This window comes from Corythoichthys intestinalis, chromosome 10 (genome assembly GCF_030265065.1).
Source record: "Corythoichthys intestinalis isolate RoL2023-P3 chromosome 10, ASM3026506v1, whole genome shotgun sequence".
NCBI classification, from domain to species: domain Eukaryota; kingdom Metazoa; phylum Chordata; class Actinopteri; order Syngnathiformes; family Syngnathidae; genus Corythoichthys; species Corythoichthys intestinalis.
Genome location: NC_080404.1, coordinates 41,277,569 through 41,296,430, shown reverse-complemented (window position 1 = coordinate 41,296,430; position 18,862 = coordinate 41,277,569). Strand labels below are relative to the sequence as shown.

At 38.4% G+C, this 18,862-nt stretch overlaps 1 protein-coding gene across 7 annotated transcripts in view; it reads left to right on the top strand.

The window, feature by feature from the left end:
* The window catches only part of LOC130923056 (kynurenine 3-monooxygenase), a 46,805-nt gene extending 28,695 nt beyond the window's left edge, over nt 1-18,110 (top strand). For all 7 annotated transcript variants that reach the window (XM_057848467.1, XM_057848470.1, XM_057848466.1 and 4 more), the window contains 7 exons: nt 5,463-5,584; nt 6,055-6,202; nt 6,284-6,341; nt 6,416-6,498; nt 8,826-8,927; nt 9,016-9,075; nt 17,787-18,110. In XM_057848467.1, coding sequence (XP_057704450.1) covers nt 5,463-5,584; nt 6,055-6,202; nt 6,284-6,341; nt 6,416-6,498; nt 8,826-8,927; nt 9,016-9,075; nt 17,787-17,933 — 720 coding nt within the window. In that variant the 3' untranslated portion in view covers nt 17,934-18,110. The remainder of the gene's footprint in view (nt 1-5,462; nt 5,585-6,054; nt 6,203-6,283; nt 6,342-6,415; nt 6,499-8,825; nt 8,928-9,015; nt 9,076-17,786) is intronic.
* Nucleotides 18,111-18,862: the final 752 nt, after the last annotated feature.

The following is an 18,862-nucleotide window of genomic DNA, read 5'->3' as shown; positions in this document are numbered from 1 at the left end:
GGAAGGACGGCCGGGTCTTGGTAGATTTGCAGTGGTCTGATGCTCCTTCCATTTCAATATGATGGCTTGCACAGTGCTCCTTGAGATGTTTAAAGCTTGGGAAATCTTTTTGTATCGAAATCCAGCTTTAAACTTCTCCACAACAGTATCTCGGACCTGCCTGGTGTGTTCCTTGGTTTTCATAATGCTCTCTGCACTTTAAACAGAACCCTGAGACTATCACAGAGCAGGTGCATTTATACGGAGACTTGATTACACACAGGTGGATTCTATTTATCATCATCGGTCATTTAGGACAACATTGGATCATTCAGAGATCCTCACTGAACTTCTGGAGTGAGTTTGCTGCACTGAAAGTAAAGGGGCCGAATAATATTGCACGCCCCACTTTTCAGTTTTTTATTTGTTAAAAAAGTTTAAATTATCCAATAAATGTTGTTCCACTTCACGATTGTGTCCCACTTGTTGTTGATTCTTGACAAAAAAATTAAATTTCATATCTTTATGTTTGAAGCCTGAAATGTGGCGAAAGGTTGCAAGATTCAAGGGGGCCGAATACTTTTGCAAGGCACTGTATATACCGTATTGGCCCGACTATAGACCCTACTCACATGACGTCACAACCACGCCCCCGCGCCATATTGTCCGTCAGCTCGTCGGGTTTAAGCATTACCGCTACGTAAATTCCTCCTATTATGGCGTGTTTTTCTGCTCGTTAACATTAATAATCAAAATGGTGAAGGCGTGTGTGGCGGTTGGTTGCAATAACAGAGAAGATAGACGGAGAGACTTGAAGTTCTACCGTATTCCGAGAGACCCGGAGAGGAGAGCGAGATGGACTGCTGCAATTCGACGAGAAAACTGGGCACCAAACAATCACTACAGATTATGTAGTAGTCATTTTATATCTGGTAAGATGCATTTAATATATATTTAGAGGGTTTTGGGCTGACAACCACAATTAAGATCATTGCGAGGCTAATCGCCGACAACATAAAGTTTCAAATTCAAGATGCTTATTTCTTCCACCATCATTATTTTTTGAATAATATTTAGCTGGTACCAAGTGAAAGAAGTAAAACAGGTGTGTCCAAACCTTTTGCAAAGGGGGCCAGATTTGGTGTGGTAAAAATGCGGGGGGCTACCTTGGCTGATTTACATAGAACAATATATTTAAACAAATTTTAGCAAGCCCTTCTGTGTGTCACATTTGCTTTATAATTTTTTTAATTCATAATTTCAACAATCTCGTCTTTGTGGCGTTCTCTTTCGACACTCGGGCTCTTGCGAAATACTGCTGCTGTGAAATTAAACTAGCTTCAAGTTGCTCTAATTTCTTGCTGCGTATCTTCCCTGTAATGTTGTCGTACATGTCAGCGTGTCTTGTTGGTAATATTGCGTCACATCGAACTCTTTGAAAACAGTGACTGTCTCTTTGCAAATGAGGCAGACACAGTTGTTGCGTGTTTTATTGAAGAAATACTCCAATATCCACCTATCCTTGAAGCGTCGGCCATCGCAGTCAACTTTTTTTTTATTGATTGTCGCCATTTTAGAAAATTGGAAGTAAAGGGTCACACGGGGTAATATTGCTTAGAGTGCTGCTCTTAAAGTCTTTCAAACTTTCGTGAATAGGCTGATTTTGTGTGGACTAGATAGTTGTAGATATCAGGGTAGCAGATGTCAGGCAGAGAGGGCGAAGACAGCGGGTCGAAAAATATCGATTTAGGCATCAAATATGGATCTGGCGAATGGATAGACTGAAGCTTTTCCACATAACGCCTTTTATGCAACGCATCCAATGAGTTTACAGCGTCTGAAAGCACCGGGTCTTCCATGAATTGCACTATAAATTGCACGACAAATCGAAACCATTGAGAATACGGATAAACACTGACGGACAATATGGCGGCCAGATACAGCGACACGTCATTCTGTGACGTTGGTGAGTAGGGTCTATAAGACAGTGTTTTTTTGCATTGAAATAACACTGAAAAAGAGGGGGTCGTCTTATATTCGCGGTCCAAACATTATATCCATTCACGACGCTAGATGGCGCCAGATATCATTGAAGCGATGTTCTGTCATGACAGATCTCAGCTACTCTCACCATTCACGACGCTAGATGACGCCAGATATCATTGAAGCAAGCGATGTTCTGTCATGTCAGATCTCCGCTACTCTTTGTAGTTTAACCAGTTTGCATTATTTTATTGCAATGCTTTTCCTTATTCAGATTTGTTTCAAGACTACAGTTACAGTTAGACTTCACTTTGATGGTTAATGCAGTTGTTGCAGTTTTGTTGTTTTATCACAATAGATTGGTTTATTTACATTTCAAAAACCAGAAGCTTTCATTTACGAATGTGATTGTACTTTAGTTTCCATATTTAAATGTTCAGATATTAAGATTTGAATGAGGCAAAATAACATGCTTTTTCTCTCAAATATATTGTTATAATCATTTGTTTCGGCTGTACTGTAATTATTTTCTGTATAAAAATTAATTTGGTGTTTAAAGGCCTTTTTTCAAACTTGAGTCTTGAAAAAGTGGGGGTCGTCTTATAATCAGGGCCGTCTTATATTCGGGCCAATACGGTAATCATGTGCTCATGTACCTAAAACTGTTATTAACTTGAAAATACCTTTATTCTACTTTGGATACAAATTTACGTATGCGTGCACAGTCACTGACTGGCTTTATCATGGCATCAACAGTTAATTCTCATTCACAGGCTCACAGGCTATCGGTATGTACACTTGCTAAACTTACCTTTCGGCAACTGTTGACTTCTGTCGGAGTTTGGTACTGGTGTGATCTGTAAAATCCCGTTTGGTGTCGCATCGTTACGCTGCTGATGATTGCAAACTTTTGTGGCAATGTTTGATTTTTGCCTCAGCTACCGGTGGTAGCTGTCAGTGAGGTAAGCCGCGCTAGGCCTTACGGGATATGTAGTTTTGAAGTGCTGCGTTTGGAAACATGCTGGTTGAATTGTTTGTCTGTTTATTTAGGTGATTGTTTGCATGTAATCTAAAGGATTTAATGAGAATAATAATAGAGTGGGAATAACCATTTGTCAACAACTATTGTAGTGATAGTCTTGAGGGTACGGCTGAATTTGAGTGGGAATAACAATTTGCCAATGACAATTGTAGTGATAGTCTTGAGGCTATGGTTTGATTTACATTATTTCACTGGTAAGAGAAATGAGCTTTTTATTAAAGCTAGATTTTCTACAGAAAAGGTATTATTCAGAATATTGTTTCAGATTATTTATTTGTACATTAAGAATTGAAAAGACAGCTGTTATTTTGTTCAAGGATTTGCCAATACAGAAGAGGCATTTTTTTTAATCACTACTTAATTCCAGTGTTTCTTTTTTTTTTTCTCGTTATTATCTTATGGTTAGATAACCTCTCCGAATTAGAATTTGTGTCTTTGGTTATATAGCTATTATTGTTATTATTATTATTATTTTTTTTTATATAAAACTGACTTTTTCTATCCAGACGGAGTAGGAACACTTTAAATGTATTAAACTGATAAGGCATCTTTGAGTGAACTTCAAGTAAAATTTAAGTGTCTCGAGGCGTAGTGTCCTCTTTTTGGAAATCAAAATATGGTCACCCTACTAATAAACATTGCTGTGTCACTGCTGTCGCCACTAATTCTGAAAGGATTTTTCTACATGGCTGTGTCAGCAGCTGCTCTTTTACTTGTCTCAAGTGACGAAAGGTTAAATATGAATATGTCAAAGACATTCTATTACAAAGGAGGGAAGAGAAAACGGAATGCCTTATTTTTAATGCCAAAATGATCAGTCAAAAGAGAACAAAAACCTTTGAGCACTTAAGAAAGCTTACTTCTTTTTGAACAAGGTCAGGTGAAATTACTTCAGACTGTACATCCCTCATGTCCAAATAGTTCTAAAGGCATGGTTGCCTTAAAGCATAGACTTCATAAGGATATTGACGGGTCAGATTCGACCGTCACTGCGCCACGCCTTCAAGTAGGGGGCCATCCCACAATCCGCTTCAATTATCCGCAGTCGGTCGCAGGGACACATGCAGCGATCCAACGCTGGATTTATGTAGAAAAAGTACGAAAGCTGTACCGCATAAAAAACTAGAAGGATTGTCTCAGGAGTGATTTGTTCGAGGATTCAAGGTAATATTATTTTTCGTTTTTTCACAAGAATTTTCAACGTAAGAAGGTCTTTGTTGTAAGGCTGCCGCCACATTGTCTAACAAACTAGCATCATTCTTTGACGTATTTACGTAAAATAAATGCAAACAGTTTTTTTTTTGGTGCTTTTTACCAAGAGACTGTCTTACGTCCATATCTATGAAGAATTCAGGGATTTAAGCATTTATTATCAGATATTTTCACCGGAAAAGCTCTGTTTACATGTGGCGCCCGCCACATTAACTGACAGACTAGCATCGTACTTCAACATATTTACGTAAAATAAATGCTAACTGCACATTTTTTTTGCTTTTAACCAAGAATCGAGACTGTTTTACGTCCATATCTATAAATATTTCAGGGATTTAAGCATTTATTCACAGATATTTTCACGGGAAAAGCTCTGTTTACATATGGCGCCCGCCACATTGACTGACAGACTAGCATCGTACTTAACATCTTTACGTAAAATAAATGCTAACTGCACATTTTTTATTTTTGCTTTTAACCAAGAATGGAGACTGTTTTACGTCCATATTTATAAAGAATTCGGGGATTTAAGCATTTATTCACAAGAATTTTCACCGGAAAAGCTTTGTTTACAGATGGCGGCCACCACATTTACTGACAGACTAGCATCGTACTTCAACGTATTAAGTACGTAAAATAAATGCTAACTGCACATTTTTTTTGCTTTTAACCAAGAATCGAGACTGCTTTACGTCCATATCTATGAAGAAATCAGGGATTTAAGCATTTATTCACAAGAATTTTCAACGAAAAAAGCTCTTTGTCTGTGATTCCACTCGGTTAGATTTGGCAGAAACGCCAACAATGCAGGCCCCCGATTGAGTCCCGTCAATATCATTTTGAAGTCTGAGCTTAAAGATAGTAGTTTTATAAGCCCCCCCCCCCCCACCTACAAAATTGACTGATTAAGATCTGACACAGACATTGACCACTTCCAGATCATCCACCTTCATCAGTTCATTTCCAATTGTTATCATCACCAGATTTCAGAAAGGACAGATTGTAAATGCCATGTGCTGCTAATTGATATTGTGGTATTTAAGAGCTGGCATTGCGGTCAAATAAGAACCTTGACAACAAAACACAGTTGTAAATAATGTGGCACACAAGAATGGCACTCTATTGGATAGCCGTATTTCAGTATTCTGTGCGTACAAGAGAGAAATACTACTCCGAAGCGTCTCATGATGCCACTCGCTGAATGAAAAGATCTGAAATCCATATGAATCTCTTCTATTCTTTATAGGACAAGACTTTCACCTGCACTCTCTTCATGCCCTTTGAAGAGTTTGAGAAGATCACCACAGGGGATGAAGTCATTGAGTTTTTCCAAAAATACTTTCCTGACAGCATACCATTAATAGGAGTGTAAGCGACTTCCTCACCTTTACCTCTCTGACACTGTTGATTTCAGAATTTCATCCTCCCTTTCCTTTTTTCCACATCTAACTAAGCCATGCTATCCTCAGAATATTTCCCATCTCATCAACTCCATCCAGACAAACACAGTCTGCGAAGTGTGAAATTGAAGTCTGACTCTTACATGCCGGTTTTAATTGAAGGTGAAGCGCGCGCTGTAGCTGATAGACAGCGAGCACATAACATGAGCTTTACTAACACTCCAGGCCTTCTCGCAGCGGGGGCATCATTTAGAGCGTGAGGAGCAAACAACTAAATCTGTGCTTTAGTTCCTCTCTGGCTCTTTTACTCGACAAACAGTTGCATTGTCTTACTCAAATGGGATGACAGCGCAGTAAAAAGCCAGGACAGCCCATGCAGCTTTCAAGATGGACACCAAGAGTCTAAAATGCAATTTTCTTCCTATTTATGTCTCTCAGCGATGCTCTCAAGAGAGATTATTTTCGATTGCCTGCCCAGGCCATGGTATCTGTCAAGTGCTCCCCATATCACATTGGTGACAAATGTGTCCTTATGGGTGACGCGGCGCATGCAGTGGTGCCTTTCTATGGACAGGGAATGAATGCCGTAAGTAAAAAGTCACAAAAATAAATAAACAAATAAAAAAATTTTAAAATACAGATTTGTTCATCTGTTTATGTTTTATAGGGGTTTGAGGATTGCAAAGTGTTTGATGAAATAATGGAGCAGTTCAATGAAGATTTCAGTAAGTGTTCTTTGATATAGACGAATGTGTGTTATCAGTTCCAATAAATAATTTCACGACTGCTTTGTACATAGGTGCTGTCCTGCCAGAGTATACCAGAGTGCGAGTTCCTGATGACCATGCGATTGCAGACCTAGCTATGTACAACTACATTGAAGTAATGCATGTTTATTGTGTGTGTTTGGCCTGACCTCATACAGTGGGGCAAATAAGTATTTAGTCAACCACCAATTGTGCAAGTTCTCTTACTTGAAAAGATTAGAGAGGCCTGTAATTGTCAACATGGGTAAACCTCAACCATGAGAGACAGAATGTGGGGAAAAAAACAAACAAACTGAAAATCACCTTGTTTGATTTTTAAAGAATTTATTTGCAAATCATGGTGGAAAATAAGTATTTGGTCAATACCAAAAGTTCATCTCAATACTTTGTTATGTACCCTTTGTTGGCAATAACGGAGTCCAAACGTTTTCTGTAACTCTTCACTCTTCACTTGGTGTAAAGAAATCAACTGTGGGAGCAATTATTAGAAAATGGAAGACATTCAAGACCACTGATAATCTCTCTCGATCTGGGGCTCAATGCAAGATCTCACCCTGTGGCGTCAAAATGATAAGAACGGTGAGCAAAAATCTCAGAACCACACGGGGGGACCTAGTGAATGACCTACAGAGAGCTGGGACCACAGTATCAAAGGCTACTATGAGTAACACAATGCGCCGCCACTCAAATCCTGCACTGCTAGACGTGTCCCCCTGCTGAAGCCAGTACACGTCCAGGCTCGTCTGCGGTTCGGTAGAGAGCATTTGGATGATCCAGAAGAGGACTGGGAGAATGTGTTATGGTCAGATGAAACCAAAATAGAACTTTTTGGTCGAAACACAGGTTCTCGTGTTTGGAGGAGATAGAATACTGAATTGCATCCGAAGAACACCGTACACACTGTGAAGCATGGGGGGGAAACATCATGCTTTGGGGCTGTTTTTCTGCAAGGGACCAGGACCACTGATCTGTGTAAAGAAAAGAATGAATGGGGCCATGCATTGAGAGATTTTGAGTGAAAATCTCCTTCCATCAGCAAGGGCATTGAAGATGAAACGTGGCTGGGTTTTTCAGCATGACAATGATCCCAAACACACAGCCAGGTCAACAAAGGAATGGCTTCGTAAGAAGCATTTCAAGGTCCTGGAGTGGCCTAGCCAGTCTCCAGATCTCAACCCCATAGAAAATCTGTGGAGGGAGTTGAAAGTCTGTGTTGCCCAACGACAGCCCCAAAAAACATCACTTCTCTAGAGGAGATCTGCATGGAGGAATGGGCCAAAATACCAGCAACAGTGTGTGAAAAGCTTGTGAAGAGTTACAGAAAACATTTGGCCTCCGTTATTGCCAACAAAGGGTACATGACAAAGTATTGAGATGAACTTTTGGTATTGACCAAATACTTATTTTCCACCATGATTTGCAAATAAATTCTTTAAAAATCAAACTATGTGATTTTCTGTTTTTTTTCCCCCACATTCTGTCTCTCATGGTTGAGGTCACCCATGTTGACAATTACAGGCCTCTCTAATATTTTCAAGTGGGAGAACTTGCACAATTAGTGGTTGACTAAATATTTATTTGCCCCACTGTACTTGCTAATGTATAAATGTAGAAACTAAAGAGATGGTGAAATATGACCTTGTCACAAGGTGTACAGGCTGTGTTGCTAGGTTATAGATATTGGAGCTCGGGCACGATTTAATAGTGTGCATTGCAGTTTAATACTAAATAGCCCCTTGGGACCAGGGAAAGGGAAAACGGAACTAATTAATCCATAGCATATAACAGCAATTTGTTCCGTTTCTTTTCAATATGATTTTTTAAAAATCTCAAGTTAGTTGTCTTGGGCTGTGCCCATTGCATTTTCAAGTTTTATGGAAGAGAATAGAGAGTCAGTATATTTAATCCAAAGCAACATTGAGGATAATACTATTATGTTTCCATCCTAGTAAACAGCATATGTTGTCAAAATGTATCCAACAAACTTTAATCATTCTAATGACTCTATATGCTAATTTATGCAATGCACATCTGACAGGCAGATTGCAAATGATGTAAAATTCAAATGAGGAACATAAATAGTGACTGGCTTGAAGAATGGGAACATGATGGACACGTGACATGACAAAGGAGTCCAAGGACCAACAACACTTGAAAACTGATCTCATTTTATATTACTTCAATCCCCACTTTCAGATGAATTAATTGGCTGCCATTGACGACGTCCAATCCATTGCAATAAAACATGAGCATTCGCAGCCAATCCTCCCAGTTTCAATATATTGTTGTCAAAGGCAGGCAATGAGTTAATGCACTTATGATGCAAAGAGTAGGCCTCATCCTCCATATTATTACAAAAACCTTTATTGTGTGATTCGTACAGGTAATTGAACTCAGAAATTCACTCTGCATTCAAATAACTCGAGTTCTTTGTTTTTCCAGATGCGTGCGCATGTCAACTCCAAATGGTTCCTTTTCCGAAAGCGTGTCGATAACATCCTCCATTTTCTCATGCCAAATACAATCATCCCACTTTACACGATGGCAAGTGCGCCTCAATCATTTGATGAGTCAATTGTCATTCAAAAGCCATATAATCAGTATTATATTATATTTCATCCACCCCAATCAGGTGACATTCACAAGAACACGGTACCATGAAGCTGTGAAGCACTGGCACTGGCAAGACAAAGTAAGCCCCTAAATTTGATAAATCTGTGTTGTGGATTTTCACTTGTCAATAAAGCTCTGGGTGTGTCGACTCCTATACTGAAAGCACTTCACAATAAAATGGAGGGGAAAACAAACAACAACTCAAAAATAGTGTTGTCGCTAGACATTTTGAAGGGCGTAGATTTGCATAGGGACAGTAGGGACATAACACTACCAACTTTTCAGGATGCGGAAATTGTCCCCACCAACTTTTAAGAAACCTTATTTGCATTATATAATGATTTCAGTTATATAGGTAATTTAGAATTCCTTCATATATGTTGTAAGGATAGAATTCACCCTACCATTATTATGTGAATTGTTTTCATTATGTTCGGACTTACATTGATCCCTTTTCACTTGCTTAAATTTGCGGATCCATTTTTCCCCCCTTAACTGAACGTTTAATTGGCTAATGACTTGACAATCCCCCCCCCCACGCAAACATTCTGCCTCCTCCGCCCCCTTCGAAGGGGAGGGATATTAGAAGTTTGTTTTGGCCAGGAGCAGCCGCCGTAAGGAATATAAAAAGACGTCAATGTTGTGGAGGTGGGGAACACACCACTACTGAAAGTCTGACAGGCATCAGAGTTAGCATAACATTAAACTACAGGTCTTAATGCACGAATCCGATTTTTTTGTGTTTTTCCGACTCGAGTGAGGCATTAACTTGACGGTCTGAACGTGACGAGTCGCTGGACCATTTCAAATTCAATTTGGGTCACTTTCGTATGTGGTTGAAATCCGATCTGGGCCACATTTTTCCAGACTGTCGCGGCGGTCTGTACTGTCCAGTCTCTCAAATCGGAATTCATGCTGCAATTACGTCATCAAAAAGCGAGAGAGACGCTACGGTAGCGGTGCAGCTGTGCGTTATTAGCGCCTAGCTTACCTTGAACACGGCTTGAACAAGAAGGGTCGGACTTGACAAGTCATAAAAAAAATAAAAATGGGTTGAGGATAAACCTGAGAATTAGAGATGTCCTGATCGATCGGGTCCGATCACGTCATTTTCAAAGTTTCGTAATCGGCAAAAAAATATCGGACATGTCTTTTTTTAATATATATATATTTTTTAATTAAATCGTTTTCTAATTGTATTTAACGTTACAGACATAATATGTTACACTCATCCAGAGTCTGTAGTTTAGGCTTAAGGTAGGGTTATCAAATTTATCCCGATAACGGCGGTAATTAATTAAAAAAAAAATGTATCAGATTAAAATATTTAATGCAATTAATGCATGCGCTGCACGACCCACTCAAGCATTGTCACGCTCAATCTGTAATGGCGCCGTTTTACCTATATAGAGAGCTAAAAGACAGCGTAAAATGAGTAGAGTGAATTTTGGCAGCCATAGGAGCCTTTTTTTAATTGGCTAAAGCCTTACAATCCCTCTCCCTATGATTATACATATCGTGGGAAGCAATATGGGGAAGCAAGGTAGCAATTGATCTTTTTCTTAACACCCGATGTTATTTCCCAATGCAGAGAAGATATATCAATTGGTAGCACTACGCACAGTCATGGTTGCTAAAGGCGTGTTACATCCACCCATCATGCATTTGGGCATGGCTACAGTATCATTTACTAAAAGCTCAACGAATACACTAGATGGCAATATTTAGTCACAATATACAAAGTCACAAGTCTTTCTATCCGTGGATCCCTCTGACAGAAAGAATCTTAATAATGTAAATGCCATCTTGAGGATTTATTATCATAATAAACAAATACAGTACTTATGTACTGTATGTTGAATGTATATATTCATCTGAGTTTTATTCATTTTTTTCTTAATGCATTGCCAAAATGTATATGATCGGGAAAAATGATCGGGAATGATTGGATTTGAATCGGGAGCAAAAAAAAAAGCAATCGGATCAGGAAATATCGAAAGATCGGCAAATACTCAAACTAAAACGATCGGGATCGGATCGGGAGCAAAAAAACATGATCGGAACAACCCTACTGAGAATGATTGGTTTTCTGTCTGCTCCATATAAGCAATATTTCAACATTGCTTACACGGCCGAGAGTCGGGGCAAACTGCCCGTATGTGTGTGTGACATGCACGGACAGTGCGTGCATGCTACCGATCCATATACTTTGAATATAAGCCTAAACTGGGATTATTTATGTCTGTTATTTGTGTCCTCTTTTTAAAAAGCAAAATATGATATCCCTGGAATAACGGATGACAGCCAGCATGTGTGGTCATTTGTTTTGATGCTTCTGCGCATGCTGGTCGTCTTGCTCAGCTGGTGTCGGACTGCGAATTAGTGCGCATGCGTAGTACTTGAAAGGTCTCAATGGACAAAGGCAGTCTGAATGGGCACGCCAAAAAAACAGATATGACAAAAAATCGGATTTGTGCATTAAGACCTGTAGTATGAACCTAGCCTTAGAGAGAAGTGTCCTCCTGTATGTTTTTTTTTTTTTACTGTTAACGTTAATTAAACTGTGGGAAATTTAGTAAACTGAAGTTCACCCCCTTCTCCTCAAATCTAATTTGAATTTTATTTACTGTATGTGGTCTTAATGCAACCCAAAGGAGCTTTAATTTTTTGTTGATTTTGGCTTTGCTTGTGGACAAAAGCAGTAGTGTTCTACCCAAAGGAAGGCTAGATTTTTGTTTATTTTTGTTATTCCCTGACTAAGAAGTTTTTCGGTTATATTTTATTGTTTTTCGGTTATATTTTATGATTTATTTGGACAGACAATGTTGAGTGGTCTTAAAGGGAACCTCGGACTTAAAGACTTGTAGGCCCTGATAAGGCACAATTGTTCTCTTTCACTAAAATTTGTTATTAGAAACACATAAAATATTGCCATTGATTTAAAAATACATAATATCACTCGACGAATACTACTGGTTACTACAATTCCTTCTACTGGCGAGACGTCCAAGACATGCGCTCATCAGTTAAAAGACTTACTATTTGCGAGTGTTTTATTACCTTTTGATTGCCTCAAAATACTTTTTGCATGTGTTTCCCTCTCATACTTTAAAGCATAGTGTTTTCTTGAGGTAGCTTTAAAGCAAATTGTTGATCTGTTGACCACATTAGTCAAGTAGCATATTTAAACCACTCTTATTTGATATTACTACGTTTAAGTATTTTCTTAAGGCATCTTTAGTATTTTCTGTATGTATGCATCTAAACAAAACAAGCTGAACGCACACGGTAGTACTTTGGGTGTCAAATTCGTCTCTTGTAAGACGTTTCGCCGCTGTAGCACATTGTGGCAGAACACCGTTTTTTTTCCTACTCTCGTCTCGTTTCATCCCGTCTTTCCTGTTCATTTTGCTTTTGCTGCTCGTTTTGTGAAATATCGACAGTGCTGTTATGCTCATTAATGTTCATCTCGGGTTCAAATTGACAGGGTTGAACAGATGACATGTTTATGTTGCCTGAGTCATACTCTGGAAGCCCGGCAGCGTAACCATGTGACGTCAGCGCTCTGCAACGTCAACAACAAAGGCGACCTACTAGTTAAACTAATTTCACAATTGTATAAAAATGAAAACAGCAAGAGGGGTTTCAATATCAAATTATTTTAACTCATAATAACGTTTATCTTTTAAGAACTACAAGTCTTTCTATGCGTGGATCCCTTGAAGACAAATGTTTCTTTTTTGCACTCCTGGAAAGTTAAGAGATTATTAACAATTTTGTATTTATTGTAGGGCTGTCAAACGATTAAAATTTTTAATCGAGTTAATTACAGCTTTAAAATTAATTAATCGTAATTAATCGCAATTAATCGCAATTCAAACCATCTATAAAATATGCCATTTTTCTGTAAATTATATATATATTCTGTAAAATAAATTGTTGGAATGGAAAGATAAGACACAAGATGGATATATACAGTGGGGAGAACAAGTATTTGATACACTGCCAATGGGAAAACCCATTGGCAGTGTATCAAATACTTGTTCTCCCCACTGTACATTCAACATAGGGTACATAAGGACTGTAGTGGGCATTTCACTCTACTGTCATTTAAATCTGTCTATGCTGTCCTCACTCCGAACCATCTACTTTCTCCAAAGCTAGACAGCTAGTGAACGACGCCTTAATAATCAGACTTCTCCCTTTTATCTTTCATCTGATTTATTAATAAAATAGCCTCAAACCATTGTCCTCTTTAGACCGTCGTAAAACTACAACAAAAAAAAGTACACAAGCATTGCATTAGCAACAACATTAGCTTAGCACGCTATACAGGTTCACTAAACATAAACAAAAAGCGTCTCATACAAAAAATAGAACATTTCGCTTACTAACATAATATGTACATTCTTTACAACAACCATACTTACGGACAAATCTTGTCCAAGGATCATATAAGCACAACATTACAACGTAGGCGTCAGCCCGAGACGTCGTGCAGCCATATTGAACTGGCAAGAAAAAAAATAAACCATGTCGCAAAGCGACCACAAGAGGTTGCTGTTAGACAGCACAAAAAGCCTGCTGTAAAACTTACCAAAAGGCAGAATACTGTCTGAGCGGGACATGTGCGTTAATTGCGTTAAATATTTTAACGTGATTAATTAAAAAAAATAATTACCGCGCGTTAACGCGATAATTTTGACAGCCCTAATTTATTGTGAATGTTAATAAAATTTAAGTTATGTTCAAGTTTTGCAATCTAAATTTGCTAATAAAATCCAGACATTCATTCTGGAAGTTTTCAAAATGTTTTTGAAAACAAAGGTTTGAATCGAACGTTGTATCACCTGAACCAATACACATAAAAGTTAGTTTTAGTCAATACAGATTTATTTTGTATTGATCATTTAGCCTATGAATTAGCTAGGTTCATATTCGTGAGAAATGTAGCCCTGGTCCCTGTTCACCCAATCTGTTTGGTCTTATTAAAGTCCCGTCCCCAGCAAAAAGTGTACATGCGGGTAATGCTGTTATATCGTCCCTAACAAATATTGAGACCAAACCTACCACCGTCAGTACATTTAAGTTCAGTACAGTGTGTCCAATTAGAAGCATGTATCTTGGCAGTGAATTCAGCAAAGAATAAAATGTGGCACAGAGCAGTGTTGTATTTGGAGATGTCTGTAAATGAGAAAGACAAACATGGTCTTCTGCCAATGCTTTTGTTTTGCTCTCATTCGTTGCTGACTAGAACAACAGCAAGGAAAGTAGTCATGGTTAAAAATATGAGAAAATAAATGTATTTTAACACTGATGGAATAAATGCAGTATCTTAGATGTGATTTGAATATGAATATGCATTTTGGAGCATTTTTATTTTGCTAAACATCACGACAAAAACATTTCGAGCAACCGTAGCACAAGTGACCTGTTTGAACTGACCTTCACTGATGGATTCTGCGCTAATGGATGAAGCAGGGATTTTTTTGCTTTTGGAAAATTTTTTTGATGCCCTAGGAAAAAATATTTAGCCTCTCCAGTACAGTCTAACTAGAATATGTTCTCTAAAGTTCATAGGTTATATGTAGGTTTTGCTCTAACATAAGTGTTATTTAATTATGTCTTTAAAAAAATACGTAGTCAGTTTTTATGTTGTTGGAAAGCACGAAGGTACAGCGGTATGAAAAAGTATCTGAATCTCTTAAAATTTCTCACATATCTGCATAAAATCACCATCAAATGTGATTTAAATAACACAGATGAAAAAAATTGTCTGCTTTAACTAAAACCACCCAAACATTTACAGGTTTTCATATTTTAATGAGGATAGTATGCAAACAATGACAAAAGGGGAAAAAATAAGTAATTGAACCATGACATTTAATATTTGTGGCCCCCCTTTGGCAGCAATAACTTTTACCATATGCTTCCTGCTTCCTGCTGCAGATCAGTCCGGCACATCGATCAGGACTAATCTTGGTCCATTCTCATCTACAAAACTGCTGTAGTTCAGTCAGGGTTGTCTGGCATGAATCGCTGTCTTTAGGTCATGCCACAGCATCTCAATGAGTCTGGACTTTCACTTGGCCACTCCATAACGTGTAGTTTGTTCTTCTAAAACCTTTCTGAAGTGGATTTACTTCTGTGTTTTGGATCACTGTCTTGTTGCAGCATCCATCCTCTTTTTAGCTTCACCTGTCTGAAAAACGGCCTCAGGTTTTCCTGCAAAACATCCTGATGAACTTTTGAATTCATTCTTCCATTAATGATTGCAAGTTGTCCAGGCCCTGAGGCAGCAACAGAGCTCCAAATCATGATGCTTCCTCCACCATGCTTCGCGGTGGGGATGAGTTGTTGATGTTGGTGAGCTGTTCCATATTTCCTCCATACATGACGTGTGTGTTACTTCCAAACAATTCAACTTTGGTTTCATACAGTTGTGGTCAAAAGTTTACATACACTTGTGAAGAACATAATGTCATGGCTCTCTTGAGTTTCCAGTTATTTCTACAACTCTGATTTTTCTCCGATAGAGTGATTGGAACAGATACTTCTTTGTCACAAAAAACATTCATGAAGTTTGGTTCTTTTATGACTTTATTATGGGTTAACAGAAAAAGTGATCAAATCTGTTGGGTCAAAAATATACATACAGCAACACGAATTAGCAATTTCTTGTGAGTGATTGACTTGAACAATCATTGACTTAAACAAGTCAGGAAAGTCACTTGGAGCCATTTTAAAGCAGCTGCAGGTCCCAAGAGCAACAGTGCAAACAATTGTTTGTAAGTATAAAGTGCATGGCACTGTTTTGTCACTGCCACGATCAGGAAGAAAACGCAAGCTATCACCTGCTGCTGAGAGAAAATTGGTCAGGAGGGTGAAGATTCACCCGAGAATCACCAAAAAGCAGATCTGCCAAGAATTAGAAGCTGCTGGAACACAGGTGTCAGTGTCCACAGTCAAGCGTGTTTTGCATCTCCATGGACTGAGAGGCTGCCGTGCAAGAAGGAAGCCCTTGCTCCAAAAGCGGCACCTTAAGGCTCGACTGAAGTTTGCTGCTGATCACATGGACAAAGATAAGACCTTCTGGAGGAAAGTTCTGTGGTCAGACGAAACAAAAATCGAGCTGTTTGGCCACAATGCCCAGCAATATGTTTGGAGGAGAAAAGGTGAGGCCTTTAACCCCAAGTACACCTTGCCTACCGTCAAGCACGGTGGTGGTAGTATTATGCTGTGGGGCTGTTTCGCTGCCAATGGAACTGATGCTTTACAGAGAGTAAATGGGATAATGAAAGAGGAGGATTACCTTCAAATTTTTCAAGATAACCTAAAGTCATCAGCCCGAAGATTGGGTCTTGGGCGCAGTTGGGTGTTCCAACAGGACAATGACCCCAAACACACACCAAAAGTGGTAATGGAATGGCTAAATCAGGCTAGAATTAAGGTTTTCAAATGGCCTTCCCAAAGTCCTGACTTAAACTTGTGGACAATGCTGAAGAAACCAGTCCATGTCAGAAAGCCATCAAATTTAACTGAACTGCACCAATTCTGTCAAGAGGAGTGGTCAAAGATTCAACCAGAAGCTTGCCAGAAGCTTGTGGATGGCTACCAAAAGCGCCTAATTGAAGTGAAAATGGCCAAGGGACATGTTACCAAATATTAGCGCTGCTGTATGTATATTTTTGACCCAGCAGATTTGATCACTTTTTTCTGTTCACCCATAATAAAGTCATAAGAGAACCAAACTTCATGAATGTTTTTTGTGACAAAGAAGTATCTGTTCCAATCACTATCTATCAAACTCTAGTTGTAGAAATAACTGGAAACTCAAGAGAGCCATGACATTATGTTCTTCACAAGTGTATGTAAACTTTTGACCACAACTGTAAGTCCACAAAATATTTTGCCAAACCTCTGTGGAGTGTCCAAGTGCCTTTTTTTGCGAACATTAAACGAGCAACAATGTTTTTTTTTTTTTTTTTTTTTTTTTTACACAACAGTGGCTTCCTCCATGGAGTACTCCCATGAACATCATTCTTGGCCATAGTTTTACATATAGTTGATATGTGTACATAGATATTGGACTGTGCTAGTGATTTCCGTAAGTCTTTAGCAGACAGTCTAGGGTTCCTTTTACCTCTCTGAGCAATTTTGCGCTGAACTCTTGGCATCATCTTTGGTGGATGGCCACTCCTTTTAGAGATGGTTTTGTATCCTTTCCCAGCTTTATACAAATCAACAATCCTTGATCGCAGGTCTTCAGACAGCTCTTTTAACCGAGCCGTGATGCACATCAAACAATGCTTCTCATCAAGATATTTCCTACCAGGTGTGTGTTTTATAGTGGGCATGGCAGCTTTAAACCACTCATCAGTGATTGGGCACACACCTGACTTTAATTGTTTGGTAAAAATTGGTTTCAATTGCTCTTTAAGTCTCTTTAGGCAGAGAGTTCACTTACTTATTTTTCGCCATTCTGTCATTGTTTGCATGCTATCCACATTAAAATATGAAAACCTATAAATGTTTGAGTGGTTTTAGTTAAAGCAGACACTGTTTTTTACATCTGTGTGATTTTGACAAAGAGCAGATCGCATTTGATGTTTTTTTGTTTTTTTTTAGCAGAAATATCAGAAATTCCAAAAGGTTCAGATACTTTTTCATCCCACTGTATGAGAACTTCACAATTCAAATTTTAATTAAAAAGACGTGATATGATTTAAAATGTAATTATTGTACTTAGTAGTGATAAAATATAAAATATGCATATTTTTTCTGTTACAGGTTATAAATTGTGGCCTATTCTTTGCTGCTACGGGATCACTTTTGGGAGGCACATTCCTGCTCATCAAGAATCCTCCAGACATCAACAAGCTCAGCATTCCTGCTGAGAAAATGTGGAACAGGCTTACAGCATTTAGGACCTCCTAAATACTTGGCAACATCTCTCACATCTGACTGCAGCAATTACAACCGCACCCGCAGTGATTAAATGGAACGAATTAATTCTCGGTTAGGGAGACAAAATGTCATAAATCATACTCAATTAAACTCGTTGCTGTGGCTCATTGTGCAAAAGTGCTATTGATTAAAGATCAGTGGAGCAAATTGTTGGATTAGATGACTTTTTATGCTGTACAATTTATATGCATTTGCAAACAGTATGTGACATTTGTCACTAATGAGCAAAGGCAAGATACAAATTATTCAAGTAAATAGAGATTAACAGTAAATAGAACATGAACATCCACCGCTCTGTAGACCATCTGGATATGGTCCCTTCTTCCTTTTATTTACCCCCAGATATCGTCCCTTCTATTCATAGGATTCAGCTCTGAAGGTGATGAAATGAGTCCTCCACATACCTGCCATTTTCAACACTGACTGACCTCTTCCATTCCATAGAGAATTAGATTAAAAATAAAGACCGCATAGGATGGTTAGGTAGTCAAAAATAGTTCCTTTTTATTGGATCAATAAATCCAATATTAATGTCATACCAGCATATATTACTCTAAGTAAGCATGGGTTTATTTTATTATTCATACAGTCCTTATTTTGAATACCAACCAGATATTTTATTAGATGTAACTCCATATTTCACTTCAATGACTACTACTTGACAAAGTTCTACATTAAGCACACATTGGCAAGATGACATTATCCAAGACCAGAACTTTACCGAGACTAGCATTTGTCAAGAATAAGACAAATCTGAGACTTTAAAGAATCGAGACATAAAAAAGACATAGACTACAAAGATAAAAATTACATACAGTCATGTGGAAAAATTAGGACACCCCATTAAATCTTCAGTTCTTTATTAAGAAATGGGTAATGATCTCGTTTTTCTTTATCTC